The sequence below is a fragment of the Ursus americanus genome, chromosome 5 (genome assembly GCF_024610735.1).
Source record: "Ursus americanus isolate L20-20 chromosome 5, mUrsAme1.1.p, whole genome shotgun sequence".
NCBI lineage: Eukaryota > Metazoa > Chordata > Mammalia > Carnivora > Ursidae > Ursus > Ursus americanus.
This window is the reverse complement of record NC_142131.1, coordinates 52,324,553-52,340,888: the sequence shown is the minus strand read 5'-3', so window position 1 is coordinate 52,340,888 and position 16,336 is coordinate 52,324,553. Positions and strand designations below refer to the sequence as shown.

Sequence of the window (16,336 nt, the reverse complement as noted above, 5' to 3'; positions counted from 1 at the left end):
AGTACAGGGCAAGCGCAGTCGCCCAGGATTCCTCAGCCTCCAGCCTGGGCTTTCCTGCACACTCACCAACACAAACGGAAGGAAACCCGCTCGCACACTGAGGCTCCTGGCCGCGCAGACTTTGCCCAACATACACAGATTCCCAGCTCCGACTGCCATGGGCGGAATGTTCTTCCAGTGACCCCGTGGATTCCAGTTTCTTCAGCTTTCTGGAAAGATTGGGACCCAGCGAGAACTAGAGCGCGCAATGGGAGGGAGCTGCGTTCAGAGGCGCCCAGCCAGCAGGCTGCAGGTACTGTTTCCCTTCCTGCTACCTTTGTTCTACCCCGCGCTCTGCGAGCCGATCCGCTACTCCGTTCCCGAGGAACTGGCCAAGGGCTCGGTGGTAGGGAACCTCGCCAAGGATCTCGGGCTCAGCGTCCTGGATGTGTCAGCTCGGAAGCTGCGAGTTAGCACGGAGAAGCTGCTTTTCAACGTAGACGCGGAGAGCGGGGACTTACTTGTGAAGGACCGAATAGACCGAGAGCAGATATGCAAAGAGAGAAGAAGATGTGAGTTGCAGCTGGAAGCTGTGGTGGAAAATCCCTTAAATATTTTTCATATCATTGTGGTTGTTGAGGATATTAATGACCATGCCCCTCAATTCCATAAAGATGAAATAAATTTAGAAATCAGTGAATCTGTATCCGAAGGTGCACGAATATCCCTTGACCCTGCCACAGACCCTGATATAAATATGAACTCAGTTAAAGACTATCAGATAAATCCTAACCCTTATTTCTCATTAATGATTAGAGTTAATTCCGACGGTGGTAAATACCCAGAGTTATCTTTGGAGAAGCTCCTAGACCGGGAAGAGCAGCGTTCTCATCGCTTGATATTGACTGCCTTGGATGGGGGGGACCCACCACGAAGTGCCACTACTCGAATAGAAATCTTTGTCAGGGATGCCAATGATAACTTCCCGGTGTTCAGCAAGGATGAATATAGAGTCAGTGTTAGTGAAAATCTGCCCCCGGGATCCTCCGTGTTGCAGGTGACAGCCACTGACAAAGACGAGGGGGTCAATGCAGAAGTAAACTACTACTTCAGGAGCACTGCTCAGAGTACAAGGCACACGTTCTCACTGGATGAGAAGACAGGTATGATTACGAATAACCAGTCATTGGATTTTGAGGATACAGAAAGATACACCATGGAAGTGGAAGCAAGGGATGGAGGTGGGCTCTCTACCCAATGTAAAGTAATCATAGAAATCCTAGATGAAAACGACAACAACCCTGAAATAATCATCACTTCTCTCTCTGATGAAATTTTGGAGGATACTCTTCCAGGAATGGTGGTGGTTCTCTTCAAAACAAGGGACAAGGACTTCGGAGAAAATGGAGAAGTTGTGTGTAACATAGGAAGGGATATTCCTTTCAAGATTTATTCCTCTTCTAAGAATTACTACAAGCTGGTTACAGATGGAGCCCTAGACCGAGAACGCACTCCGGAATACAATGTCACCATAACAGCCACTGACAGAGGCAAGCCTCCCCTTTCTTCTAGCACGACCATCACCCTGCACATCACCGATGTCAACGACAACGCGCCGGTTTTCCACCAGGCCTCCTACATGGTTCACGTGGCCGAGAACAATCCTCCAGGCGCCTCTATTGCGCAAGTCAGCGCCTCCGACCCGGACCTGGGGCCCAACGGCCGCGTCTCCTACTCCATCGTGGCCAGCGACCTGGAGCCACGGGCGCTGGCGTCCTACGTGTCCGTGAGCGCGCAGAGCGGCGTGGTGTTCGCGCAGCGCGCCTTCGACCACGAGCAGCTGCGCGCCTTCGAGCTGACCCTGCAGGCCCGCGACCAGGGCTCGCCCGCGCTCAGCGCCAACGTGAGCCTGCGCGTGTTGGTGGACGACCGCAACGACAACGCGCCGCGGGTGCTGTACCCGGCGCTGGGGCCCGACGGCTCGGCGCTCTTCGACACGGTGCCGCGCGCCGCGCAGCCCGGCTACCTGGTCACCAAGGTGGTGGCGGTGGACGCCGACTCGGGACACAATGCCTGGCTGTCGTACCACGTGCTGCAGGCCAGCGAGCCGGGACTCTTCAGCCTGGGGCTGCGCACGGGCGAGGTGCGCACGGCGCGTGCTTTGGGCGACAGGGACGCAGCCCGCCAGCGCCTGCTGGTCGCTGTGCGGGATGGGGGACAGCCGCCCCTCTCGGCCACAGCCACGCTGCTGCTGGTTTTCGCTGACAGCTTACAGGAGGTGCTTCCGGATGTCAGCGACCGGCCGGCACCCTCTGACCCCCAGGCAGAGCTGCAGTTTTACCTGGTGGTGGCTTTGGCCTTGATTTCCGTGCTCTTCCTCCTCGCGGTGATTCTGGCGGTTGCCCTGCGCCTGGGACGCTCCTCCAGCGCCACCACCTGGGGCTGCTTTCAGCCTGGTCTGTGTGTCAAGTCAGGACCTGTGGTTCCTCCCAACTACAGTGAAGGGACTTTGCCTTATTCCTACAATTTGTGCGTTGCCCATACTGGGAAGACGGAGTTTAATTTTCTAAAGTGCAATGAGCATTTGAGTTCAGGACAAGATATGCTACTTTGCAGTGATTCATCTGGGGCCTTAATTCCACTTCAGGGTGGGCATGATTTGACTGCACATCCTGAGACTCTCACACTGGTGAGTTCCACTTTTGTGTCTTCTGATATATCCTACTGGTTTCTCTTATTTCTGGCATACTACTGCATTTCTATATGTAGAATTATATTTAGAAAATCCATAACTAATCACCTTTTTGTCTTCTCAGTGTTTACTTTTTGCTGATTGTATTTTTCAAGATTTACTTGGTTCATAGGTTGCTCTATGATTCAGAAATAATGTCACTAAATTGGAGATGTCTAGTCAAGTTCAGATTAGCAAAACAGGCAGTGGCTTCTTGCCAAATAAATTAATAGGTAATTATTCAAATCTGATAAGATTTAAGATGAATTTTCCATATCCTACTTATATGTGTTGAGTCTAATAATATTAAGCTATGCATTAAGTATCAAAGCAAGTGCTTGTTTCAAAGAAACATTTATTGCAAATAATATCTTGGGGACATTTAGGTATCTTTCTTCATTTAATAGTTTAAAAAACTAAGCATTTGAGGGGAGCTGGTGGGCAGATCCACAAGTCTCTGAAATTCTATGGGAATTTAGAGATGTATGTATTTTCCTTGGATGATGAGTCAGAACTTGTGTTCCATGGCCAAGGCTTCTATGGTCCCCAGAACTTAATACTAACTACCCTAGGAGAATTTTCTCTTCTACTTTTGGTTTTTCTGGTTGTTTTCTTATATTTATGTTTTCGTGGAGTTTAAATTGTACTTTTTCCTAATCCTTTTTCTTCTACATTGCAAGATAATGAATTTCCAAGAAAGCAAATGAAAGGTCATTGCCTTTTGCACTCAGTCTCTGTCTCTGATTGTCTGATATAAAACCTTAGAAGACAAAATATAAAATCTTTGAAGAGTTCCATTCTTGAGGGGTGTAGTGGCATAAACAGTTCTAAACTTGTTCTCTGAATGTAAGATGTGAACCTAGGGGCGCCTGGGTGGCTCAGCCGGTTAAGCATCTGCCTTCAGCTCTGATGCCTTCAGCCTTCAGATCAGGTCATGATCCCAGTATCCTGGGATTAAGTCCGGAGTCAGACTCCCTTCTCAGCGGGGAGCCTGCTAGTCTCCCTCTTCCTGCGCTCCTCCCCTTGCTCATTCTCTCTCTCACTCATTAACTCTCTCTCTCAAATAAATAAACAAAATCTTAAAAAAACAACAAAAAAAGAAAGATGTGAACCTCTCAACTCCTCACCTTTGAGCCGGCCTCGCACTTTGTGGGCGTGGATGGGGTGCGGGCTTTCCTGCACCTTTGACAGGCACATACAATTGAAGATGTGTGAACCACTTTACTTTGGGCTTCCACGCAAAATGCCAAGAGAAGAGATTGTTTATGTTGGTATCAATACTCTGATGAAAGCAGGTCATAGGAGTAAATATTTATTTTTTAAAAAACATAAATCACGATTCTAACTTTGTGTTTAATTATAGCTTGAAATTCTTATATTTTTCTTCGCATTACAACACAGGTATGTTATGTTTCTTTTAGTTTGTGGTTACTTGTTCAATTCATTTAAGTAGGTCAAATTAACTTCTAATTACATATGCTTATAATAAATGTTTTTTCAAAAAATTCACGAAGTCTCAATAAAACTATTTTAGAAAGAATACTTTGAAAACCTTTTCCACAGTATTAATGCTACACAAATAATTAATTAGTTAATTAGTTAAAGCTAAAATAAAAATTACAAGTGAATTATAAGGGGTATATCTCATACAGTCTCTAAATGAATGTCTATTAAACGTAATGGGACCATTTCAATCAAAATTTCAAATAAGATTGTAAGGCTTTTCTGAATATAGCTAGAAGCTTATAGGAAATAGAATAAGCGTTACTTAACCTTCTAAAGTGGGTACATTTCTACTGAGGAAGTGTTACAAATGTATACTTGACCAGTTATTTTCATTTAATATTATACGGTATTTTCATTTATCCTACTCAGTAAGAAACCTACAAATAGCAGTTGGCTTAGGGAATATCAGTTGAGAAACTAAAGAAGTATTATAAAATAAAATAAAAGATCCAACAGAGAATAGCCTTTGTTGTCCATTGCATACATAGTGGGTGCAGTAACTTGTGAGGACTCTGAGCGCCGCTGTTCACCTACTAGGAGAGAAACGCAGCCGGCGCTCAATCCGGATTCTCAGGGCTCTGACTACACAAAGCTCCTCAGTTCCCACAAACCGGCTGCAGAGCTGCAGCAAAACTCACTCCAGAATTTAAGGCGCTTACGCTACAGAGGCTCCCTGAAGCCAGAGAGAGAAAAAGGAATCGGTCAACACACACAACGTGCCCAGTGAGTACTTCGGGAGAATTCCTTGACTAGACAACAATGGCTGCGAAAAGGAACCGCTCCCACCGCACAGCGCTGGTTCTGCTCTGTCTTTTTCTCGGTCGGTCATGGGAGGCTGAAGCCGGGCAGATCCGCTACTCCGTTCCTGAGGAGCTGGAGAAAGGCTCTTTCGTGGGCAACATCTCCAAGGACCTGGGGCTGGAGCCCCGGAAGCTGGCAGAGCGCGGAGTCCGCATCGTCTCCAGAGGTAGGACGCAGCTTTTTGCTCTGAACCCGCGAAGCGGCAGCTTGGTCACCGCGGACAGGATAGACCGGGAGGAGCTCTGTGCTCAGAGTGCGCGGTGTCTGGTGAATTTTAACATTCTGGTGGAAGATAGGGTGAAACTTTTTGGGATAGAAATAGAAGTAACTGATATCAACGATAATGCCCCAAAATTCCCAACAGAAAATGTTGACGTAAAAATTAATGAAAACGTCGCTCCAGGAATGCGTTTTCCTCTCCTGGAAGCTGTTGATCCGGATGTGGGTGTGAACTCCCTCCAAAGCTACCAGCTTAGCTCCAATAAGCACTTCTCCTTAGCAGTTCAGAGTCATGCCAACGGAGTCAAATACCCAGAGCTGGTGCTGGAGCACGCCCTGGATCGGGAGGAAGAGGCAGTGCACCACCTTGTCCTCACGGCCTTGGACGGGGGCGACCCTCTCCTATCTGGTACGGTTCTCATCAGTGTGACTGTCTTCGATACAAATGATAATGCACCGGTCTTCACATTGCCAGAATATCGAGTGAGTGTTTTGGAGAACTTGCCTGTGGGCACACAGCTGCTAACAGTCACTGCCACAGACAGGGATGAAGGAGCCAATGGAGAAGTAACATATTCGTTCCGAAAATCATCTGACACACAATTGTTGAAGTTTCAACTAAACAAAAATACTGGAGAAATAAAATTATCAGAAAATCTAGATTATGAAGAAACAGATTTCTATGAATTAGAAATACAAGCAGAAGATGGAGGAGCATATCTTGCAATGGCAAAAGTATTGATTACAGTAGAAGATGTAAATGACAACAGTCCAGAGGTGACCATCACATCTCTGTTTAGTCCCCTGATGGAAGACTCACCTATGGGGACTGTTATAGCCCTTTTAAACGTGCATGATCCGGACTCTGGGCAGAATGGACAGGTCACCTGTTCCATATCAGAGAATCTACCATTTAAGTTAGAAAAATCCATCGATGGTTATTATAGACTGCTGACACACAGAACCCTTGACAGGGAACAGGTATCCTCGTACAATATTACAGTGACAGCCACAGATGGAGGAAATCCACCCCTATTAACGGAAACTCACTTCACCCTGCAAGTGGCAGATATTAATGATAACCCACCCACCTTTTCCCACAGCTCCTACTTCACCTATATCCTGGAGAACAACCCTAGGGGTGCGTCCATCTTCTCAGTGACTGCACTAGACCCAGACAGCAAAGAGAATGCTCAGGTTATTTACTCCCTAGCTGAAGACACTTTCCAGGGAGCACCTCTATCCTCCTACATCTCCATAAACTCTGACACAGGAGTCCTGTATGCACTTCGATCCTTTGACTATGAACAGTTTCGTAATCTACAGATTCAGGTGATTGCCACTGACAGTGGGGACCCGCCGCTCAGCAGCAATGTGTCATTGAGCATATTTGTGCTGGACCAGAATGACAATGCACCAGAGATCCTGTACCCCACCCTGCCCACTGACGGCTCCACCGGCGTGGAGCTGGCACCCCGATCCGCAGAGCCCGGCTACCTGGTCACCAAGGTGGTGGCAGTGGACAGAGACTCGGGCCAGAACGCCTGGCTGTCCTACCGCCTGCTCAAGGCCAGCGAGCCAGGGCTCTTCGCGGTGGGGCTGCACACGGGCGAGGTGCGCACGGCGCGGGCCCTGCTGGACAGAGACGCGCTCAAGCAGAGCCTGGTGGTGGCGGTGCAGGACCACGGCCAGCCCCCTCTCTCGGCCACCGTCACGCTCACCGTGGCCGTGGCCGACAGCATCCCGGACGTCCTGGCCGATCTGGGCAGCATCAGGACCCCCGGCGACCCAGACGATTCGGACCTCACGCTCTACCTGGTGGTGGCGGTGGCCGCAGTGTCCTGCGTCTTCCTCGCCTTTGTCATCGTGCTGCTGGCGCTCAGGCTGAGGCGCTGGCACGCGTCGCGCCTGCTCCAGGCTTCGGGAGGCGGGCTGGTGGGCGTGCCGGCCTCGCACTTTGTGGGCGTGGACGGGGTGCGGGCTTTCCTGCAGACCTATTCTCACGAGGTCTCGCTGACCGCGGACTCGCGGGAGAGTCACGTGATCTTCCCCCAGCCCAACTACGCGGACACGCTCATCAGCCAGGAGAGCTGTGAAAAAAAGGATCCTTTGTCTTTGTTAGATGATTCGAAGTTTCCTGTAGAAGATACCCTTTTGGTCCCAGTGAGTTCTAGTTTTACTCTCCTTTTAAGAATTATGATTGGCATGACTTTTAGGTTTACAGCATAATGGTAGAAAATTCCGATCTTTATTTTTTCACTTTTTTCTCCGTTTTAATGATACTTGTTTCTTGCTAGAACAATGAAGGGTAGAACTTGATGGTTATTGAGGCTAGTATGTTTTTACTTTCCGGTCAATATTCATCTAATCCCAATGAAGACCTATGGTCACAGGCTGTTATGATTTGCCTTGCAGAACCTTCTATTTTATAGTTTTGTTGATTACGATATGACAGTTCCTGAGAGGACCTCCATACAGAAGTGTCTGTCAATTTATGTACACTTCTCTTGACCACATGCTGAAATCCTGGCCCCTTAGGCAACCCTAGCTCTTGTTTTGAAGGCGGGTCTGGGAAGAATAGGTGAATATCAGAAACAAATGCATTAGCTTCACTGGAAATAATCCAGTACGAGGCTCCTCAATGTTGTTCTTCCCAAGGAGAAGAGCAACACCACTTCTCAACACCTTTGTGGTTTTGTTTTTCAACTATACCTTGTAGCAACAGTTACAGTTGAATATACTTTCTAGAGAGATTTGAATTTTTTATTAATATTTTATTAACAATTGATAACAATGTGTGCTTAAGTTTTTCCAAGTGTAATCATAATTGGTAACAGTGCAGCATCCTTTTTGCTTGTGATTCTAATTTCATACTGTTATATGAAAGACAGCATTTTAATTTGACTTTCCTTGCTCAGTAGGGATTCTAGAGAACCTACAGAAGGTTAAATGAAGCAAATTTTGGGTTCTGCTGTCAGCATTTTTTTGTTAAATTCTCCCATCTCTAAGGCTGAAAAAATATAGACTGGGGAGACAGATTTGTACATGTTCCCAAGGACAGCAGCAAAAGATGTGTGCCAGCAGTATTTCAGTGGCCCTTTAATGTAGAAGAAAGAAGACCCACCTGAATATCTGAAAACTCTGAAATTAAGAGTCACAATAAACTTAAAGTCAAGAAAGAAATATCACTTCTGTTGGAGATCTGAATATAAGCAGAAAAGTACACAAAAGTTATTCTAATTAAATGATCAGTAGAGTTACTGATGAGCCCATTTACTTTAGTGAAGATGGTGATGTATTTGGTTTGATATCTTTTAACTTATTACTAACATTCTTCTAAACTAGTATGGTAGCATAAAGTCAAAGAATGCCCTGATGTATCTCAAATACTTATGAAACCATGACTTTTCTCATGTCATCCAACATTTGTTGAACAATAGGTCTGTGGAAGGAGAGCACATCCTTTGGGTCATAGTTATTAGTTTAAATCATGGAAACAGACATTTTAATTTCTGGCTTTGGGAGTCAAAATTATTATGCATCTATCTTTTTTTTAAAGATTTTATTGATTTATTTGACAGAGAGAGACAGCCAGTGAGAGAGGGAACAGAAGCAGGGGGAGTGGGAGAGGAAGAAGCAGGCTCCTAGTGGAGGAGCCTGATGTGGGGTTCGATCCCATAACAAAGGGATGACGCCCTGAGCCAAAGGCAGATGCTTAACGACTGCGCCACCCAGGCGCCCCTATTATGCATCTATCTGAAATAATTTCATTGTTCTGAAAAACACAGGTTTTTTTTTTTAAAAAGAACTCTTTTGACATGGTAGCTATTGTAACCAAGTGTTTTAAAACATTATTTAAAAGCAGTACAGAACACTCTAGATGATTGTATTGAATATGGGAATTACTGCCTTCTAGTTCCTAAATATGAAGGATGGATTAATACTTTCTAGCTAAATATAAGCTAGGATTGAAGACAAAAAAGTTTTTTGCTTCAGTACTAGCCTTTGTGGATAATTACTTTTTTATTTTTTATTTTTTATTTTTTTTTTTTAAAGATTTTATTTATTTATTCGACAGAGATAGAGACAGCCAGCGAGAGAGGGAACACAAGCAGGGGGAGTGGGAGAGGAAGAAGCAGGCTCATAGCGGAAGAGCCTGATGTGGGGCTCGATCCCATAACGCCGGGATCACGCCCTGAGCCGAAGGCAGACGCTTAACCGCTGTGCCACCCAGGCGCCCCTGTGGATAATTACTTTTAAAAGGAATAACAGTGATTACCTCTAGATGGAAGAACTGGATAGCAACGAGCCGCGGGATAGAAGACCTACTTTCCACTCTTTTGTGCTTCTTTGAATTTTGAAGAATCCTTTTACCTGTTTAAAGTTTATGTAAAATTTTAACATATAAAACATATGATAGTTTTGACCATGTAAAACATGTTTCATGATGAAAATGAAATCAATGAGAAATAAGATTCAGTATTTTAGCTGGTATCACCTTACATTTTTAAAAAGATATCCTGGGGCACCTAGCTGGCTCAGTCGCTGGAGCATGCAACTCTTGATCTTGGCGTTGTGGGTTTGAGTCCCATGTTGGGTGAAGAGATTACTTAAAAATAAAATATTTTTAAAAATTAAAAAATAAAAATAAAAAGATTTTCTGAAATAGAGAAAAACTAGATTGCGGTTCCACACAAAGCCTCTGGGCGCCGCTGTCGGCCAGTACAGGGCAAGTGCTGTCGCCCGGGATTCCTCAGCCTCTAGCCAGGGTTTTCCGGTGCAGACAACATAAAGAGAAAGAACCCGCTCCCACACCGGTTCCGGGCTGCGCAGACTCTCCTCCACACACAAAGATTCCCACCCCCAAGACTGGAGGCTGTGTATGTTCTGGGCCCCATGCTACCAGTGTGATAGCGTGCACTTTCTCCAGCTGGAGAGATTGGGACCCAGCGAGAATTAGAGCGCGCAATGGGAGGGAGCTGCGTTCAGAGGCGCCCAGCCAGCAGGCTGCAGGTACTGTTTCCCTTCCTGCTACCTTTGTTCTACCCCGCGCTCTGCGAGCCGATCCGCTACTCCGTTCCCGAGGAACTGGCCAAGGGCTCGGTGGTAGGGAACCTCGCCAAGGATCTCGGGCTCAGCGTCCTGGATGTGTCAGCTCGGAAGCTGCGAGTTAGCACGGAGAAGCTGCTTTTCAACGTAGACGCGGAGAGCGGGGACTTACTTGTGAAGGACCGAATAGACCGAGAGCAGATATGCAAAGAGAGAAGAAGATGTGAGTTGCAGCTGGAAGCTGTGGTGGAAAATCCCTTAAATATTTTTCATATCATTGTGGTTGTTGAGGATATTAATGACCATGCCCCTCAATTCCATAAAGATGAAATAAATTTAGAAATCAGTGAATCTGTCACCCCGGGGACCGGAACAATTCTTGAGTCTGCAGAAGATCCTGATATTAGTATGAATTCACTGAGCAAATACCAATTAAGTCCTAATGACTATTTCTCCTTGGTGGTGAAAGACAGTCCTGATGGTGGCAAATATCCGGAATTAGTACTGAAGAAGACCCTGGACCGAGAAACACAAAGCTCCCATCATCTGGTGCTGACGGCCCTAGACAGCGGGGATCCACCACGAAGCAGCACAGCTCAAATCCGAATTCTGGTGGTGGATGCCAATGATAACCCGCCAGTGTTCAGCCGAGATATATACAGGGTCAGTCTTCAGGAAGGCGTGCCCCCAGGCACTTTGGTGGTGAAGGTGAGCGCCACTGACCAAGATGAAGGCTTCAATGCTGAGATCACCTACTCATTCCTTGGTGTAGCTAATAAAGCCCAGCAGGTGTTCTCTCTGGATTCTGCTACAGGAAACATTATAACTAATCAACCCTTGGATTTTGAGGAAGTAAAAAGATATACCTTGGATGTAGAAGCCAAGGACCGGGGATCCCTCTCTACACAGTGTAAAGTAATTGTAGAAGTTCTAGATGAAAATGACAACAACCCTGAAATAATCATTACTTCTCTCTCTGATCAGATTTTGGAGGATGCCCATCCAGGAATGGTTGTGGCTCTCTTCAAAACACAAGACCAAGATTCTGGGCAAAATGGAGAAGTCACATGTAATTTAAGTAGAGGTATTCCATTTAAGATTCATTCTTCATCTAATAATTTCTACAAGCTGGTGACAGATGGACCCCTAGACCGAGAACACACTCCGGAATACAATGTCACCATAACAGCCACTGATAGAGGCAAGCCGCCGCTCTCCTCCAGCATTACCATCACCCTGCACATCACCGATGTCAATGACAACGCGCCAGTTTTCCACCAGGCCTCCTACGTGGTTCACGTGGCTGAGAACAACCCCCCTGGAGCCTCCATCGCCCAAGTCAGCGCCTCCGACCCCGACCTGGGGCCCAACGGCCGCGTCTCCTACTCCATCGTGGCCAGCGACCTGGAGCCACGGGCGCTGGCGTCCTACGTGTCCGTGAGCGCGCAGAGCGGCGTGGTGTTCGCGCAGCGCGCCTTCGACCACGAGCAGCTGCGCGCCTTCGAGCTGACCCTGCAGGCCCGCGACCAGGGCTCGCCCGCGCTCAGCGCCAACGTGAGCCTGCGCGTGTTGGTGGACGACCGCAACGACAACGCGCCGCGGGTGCTGTACCCGGCGCTGGGGCCCGACGGCTCGGCGCTCTTCGACACGGTGCCGCGCGCCGCGCAGCCCGGCTACCTGGTCACCAAGGTGGTGGCGGTGGACGCCGACTCGGGACACAATGCCTGGCTGTCGTACCACGTGCTGCAGGCCAGCGAGCCGGGACTCTTCAGCCTGGGGCTGCGCACGGGCGAGGTGCGCACGGCGCGTGCTTTGGGCGACAGGGACGCGGCCCGCCAGCGCCTGCTGGTCGCTGTGCGGGATGGGGGACAGCCGCCCCTCTCGGCCACAGCCACGCTGCTGCTGGTTTTCGCTGACAGCTTACAGGAGGTGCTTCCGGATGTCAGCGACCGGCTGGCGCCCTCTGACCCCCAGGCAGAGCTGCAGTTTTACCTGGTGGTGGCTTTGGCCTTGATTTCGGTCCTCTTCCTCCTCGCGGTGATTCTGGCGGTTGCCCTGCGCCTGCGAAGCTCTTCCAGCCCCGCCGCAAGGGGCTGCTTCGGGTCTGCACTCTGCTCCGAGTCTGGACCCGAGATTCCCCCCAACTACAGTGAGGGAACATTGCCCTATGCCTATAATTTATGTGTGCCGGGGGATCAAACTAATCCGGAATTTAATTTTCTCACATCTGTTGATCATTTTCCAGCCACACAAGATATTCTTAACAAAGATAGCCCTTCAGGGCTATTGACTAGCATTTTAATTCCTAATGTTGAAACGGATAAGAAGACTTTCAAACAGGTAAGTATGTGAAATAATGCTTTTTATATTATAATATGTCAAATATTCCAATATAGCATTGTTATTTTTAAAATATTTATTTATTCGAGAGAGAGTGTGAGTGAGAGACTGAGAGAGAGCATGAGCAGGGGAGGGACAGAAAGAGTAGCAGAATCCCCGCTGAGCAGGGAGCCCAGATGCTGGGGCTCCATCCTAGGACCTGGGTTTATGACCTGAGCTGAAGGCAGACGCTTAACTCACTGAGCCACCCAGGAGCCCCTATGGCACCGTTATTTAAAGATTCTAGATTCAGGGGCGCCTGGGTGGCTCAGTTGGTAGAGCATATGACTCTTGATCTCAGGGTTATGAGTTCAAGCCCCACTTGGGCATAGAGCTTACTTAAAAATAAATAAAAATAATGATTCTAGATTCAATCTCTTGATAAAGTTCTGAAAAGTAAACCTAGGTGAAACCTAATGGTGTAACTGTTTAGACTAAAGTTTATGATGCTGCAGTCTTTTTCCTATGCAATTTAAAGTAAAATATATATTAAAATCTTAGGCAAATTTTTAATGAAATCGAATACTTTTTAATTAAGAATATAGAACACAATTATGGTTTAATGTCATGGTATTTTAAATGACAATCCTGCCATCCAAATTTTCTCAAATGTTTCTTCTTTATCTTACGCAATAAAGAAATATTGGTAGGAATTATAGTCATGCGCTCTCATGATTTTATTTGGAACCATGTTAGTTCCACATCCACAAATGCTATTCCCTCCAGTCGGTAAAAATCAATAGGAAGCAAATCTAACCTGCAAGTTTTCAGTTCCAGTAGTATTTGACAATATTTTTTTTTAATTAAGCAAGCCCTTTTAATAATTACTCCTTTTATTAAGTGCTCTTAGTAAACCTTTAACATCACATTATACAACTCTTTATTGTGTGCAATTTTCAGTGTTATAAATGTGTGTAATTCTCGAAGAAGTGTGTAATAACTTCTGGAAAAGACAATCAGTTGGGTTTTCTAACTCGTTGCAATAATAAGATTCGGCTCTAGGCGCCGCTCTTCACCAATCAGGGAATGGGAAGCTGCAAGCGGCAGTCCCTCCTTCCCCCATCTCTACAACACAAAGCAGAGGAATACGGGTACTCACAGATCCCGATGCCGGAAATTTAAAGTAGTTCGCTCTCTAATATATTTTGGATGCGGTCATTCCGGAACTTCGTAGATACATAAGCTGATTCAGAACAAAACAGTTCAAGAAATCAGGGAATATAGGCTCAGCTTACTGCTATGGGGAATTGGCTACTGCGCCTGGACCGCAGCGGGCTGGTCCTCCTGTACATTTTCCTGAAGACGCTACAGGAGTCTGGGGCAGGGCACATCCGATACTCGGTGCCCGAAGAGACAGACAAAGGCTTCTTCGTGGGCAATATTTCCAAGGACCTGGGGCTGGAACTCTGGGAGCTGGCGGAACGCGGAGTCCGCATCATCTCCAGAGATAGGATGCAGCTTTTCGCTCTGAATCCGCGAAGTGGCAGCTTGATCACTGCAGGTAGGTTAGACCGGGAGGAGCTCTGTGAGACACTGTCTTCCTGTTTTTTAAATATAGAGATACTTGTGGAGGATACCCTGAAGATTTACGGAGTGGAGGTGGAAATAATGGATGTTAATGATAACGCCCCCAGCTTCCAGGAGGCGGAAATAGAGATAAAAGTCAGTGAGCACGCAACTCCGGGATCGAGATTTCCCCTTCCTAGCGCTAGGGATCCAGATGTGGGAATGAACTCCCTCCAGCGCTACCAGCTCAATCCTAATAGTTACTTTTCCTTACAAATGCGAGGTGGAACGGATGGGGCCAAGAATCCCGAACTAGTGCTGGAGGGGAGTCTGGACCGAGAGAAAGAGGCTGCTCACCACCTCCTCCTCACAGCCTTCGATGGAGGGGATCCCATCCACCAGGGTGCTGTTGCCATTCGTGTGGTGGTCCTCGACGTAAATGACCATGTACCAAAGTTTACACAGTCTGTATATCGAGTGAGTATTCCTGAGAATCTCAGCTCTGGAACTCGGGTGCTCATGGTAAATGCAACTGATCCAGATGAGGGAATCAATGGGGAAGTGGTGTATTCATTCCAGAACATGGAAGGCAAAACTTCTGAAATATTCCAGTTGGATTCTCAAACTGGAGAAGTCTTAATACGAGGGTCTCTGGATTTTGAGAAATATAGATTCTATGAAATGGAAATTCAAGGCCAAGATGGTGGAGGTCTCTCCACCACTGCTAAGATGTTGATCACCGTTGTGGATGTGAATGATAATGCTCCAGAAATAACTATCACATCTTCTACTAATTCAGTTCTGGAAAACTCTCCTCCAGGTACAGTTATTGCTCTTCTAAATGTGCAAGATCAAGACTCTGGGGAAAATGGTCAAGTTTCATGTTTCGTTCCCAACAGTCTGCCTTTTAAGTTGGAAAAGACTTACGGAAATTATTACAAGTTGATAACAACCAGAATGCTGGACAGGGAGCAGGTCCAGAGCTATAATATAACATTGATAGCCACAGACCAGGGATTTCCGCCCTTGTCTACAGAAACTCACATTTCACTAAATGTAGCAGATGACAATGATAACCCTCCCACTTTTGCTGACTCATCTTACTCCGTCTACATTCCTGAAAACAATGCCAGGGGAGCCTCCTTCTTCTCAGTAATGGCGATAGATCTGGACAGCAGTGAGAACTCCCAGGTCACTTATTCCTTGGTGGAAGATACCCTCCAGGGAGCACCTTTATCCTCCTATGTCTCCATCAACTCAGACACTGGAACCCTGTATGCACTGCGCTCCTTTGACTATGAACAGTTCCGTGACCTGCAACTGTGGGTGACAGCACAGGACAGTGGGAACCCACCACTCAGCAGCAACGTGTCTGTTAGCATATTTGTACTGGACCAAAACGACAACGTGCCAGAGATCCTGTACCCCACCACCCCCAGCGATGGCTCCACTGGCGTGGAGCTGGCACCCCGATCCGCAGAGCCCGGCTACCTGGTCACCAAGGTGGTGGCGGTGGACAGAGACTCGGGCCAGAACGCCTGGCTGTCCTACCGCCTGCTCAAGGCCAGCGAGCCAGGGCTCTTCGCGGTGGGGCTGCACACGGGCGAGGTGCGCACGGCGCGGGCCCTGCTGGACAGAGACGCGCTCAAGCAGAGCCTGGTGGTGGCGGTGCAGGACCACGGCCAGCCCCCTCTCTCGGCCACCGTCACGCTCACCGTGGCCGTGGCCGACAGCATCCCGGACGTCCTGGCCGATCTGGGCAGCATCAGGACCCCCGGCGACCCAGACGACTCGGACCTCACGCTCTACCTGGTGGTGGCGGTGGCCGCAGTGTCCTGCGTCTTCCTCGCCTTTGTCATCGTGCTGCTGGCGCTCAGGCTGAGGCGCTGGCACGCGTCGCGCCTGCTCCAGGCTTCGGGAGGCGGGCTGGTGGGCGTGCCGGCCTCGCACTTTGTGGGCGTGGACGGGGTGCGGGCTTTCCTGCAGACCTATTCTCACGAGGTCTCCCTGACCGCGGACTCTCGGAAGAGTCACGTGATCTTCCCCCAGCCCAACTATGCGGACACGCTAATCAGCCACGACAGCTGTGAGAAAAGCGAGCCACTCTTGATAGCTGAAGATTCAGCTGCTGGTTTAGGCAATCTTAACTCCAGGAATAATCAGGTG

General features: G+C 47.8%; 1 protein-coding gene across 16 annotated transcripts in view; it reads left to right on the top strand.

Moving 5' to 3' along the window:
• Positions 1-16,336, top strand: part of LOC123790226 (protocadherin gamma-C5) — a 168,765-nt gene that overhangs the window by 67,527 nt on the left and 84,902 nt on the right. Inside the window, exons 1-2 of one of the 16 annotated variants that reach the window (XM_045794425.2) lie at positions 2,676-7,399; positions 11,270-12,625. The exons of 11 other annotated variants lie outside the window; for them this stretch is intronic. In XM_045794425.2, coding sequence (XP_045650381.1) covers positions 4,976-7,399; positions 11,270-12,625 — 3,780 coding nt within the window. In that variant the 5' untranslated portion in view covers positions 2,676-4,975. 4 more of the 16 variants (XM_045794426.2, XM_045794439.2, XM_045794434.2 and 1 more) reach the window with 4 other exon arrangements.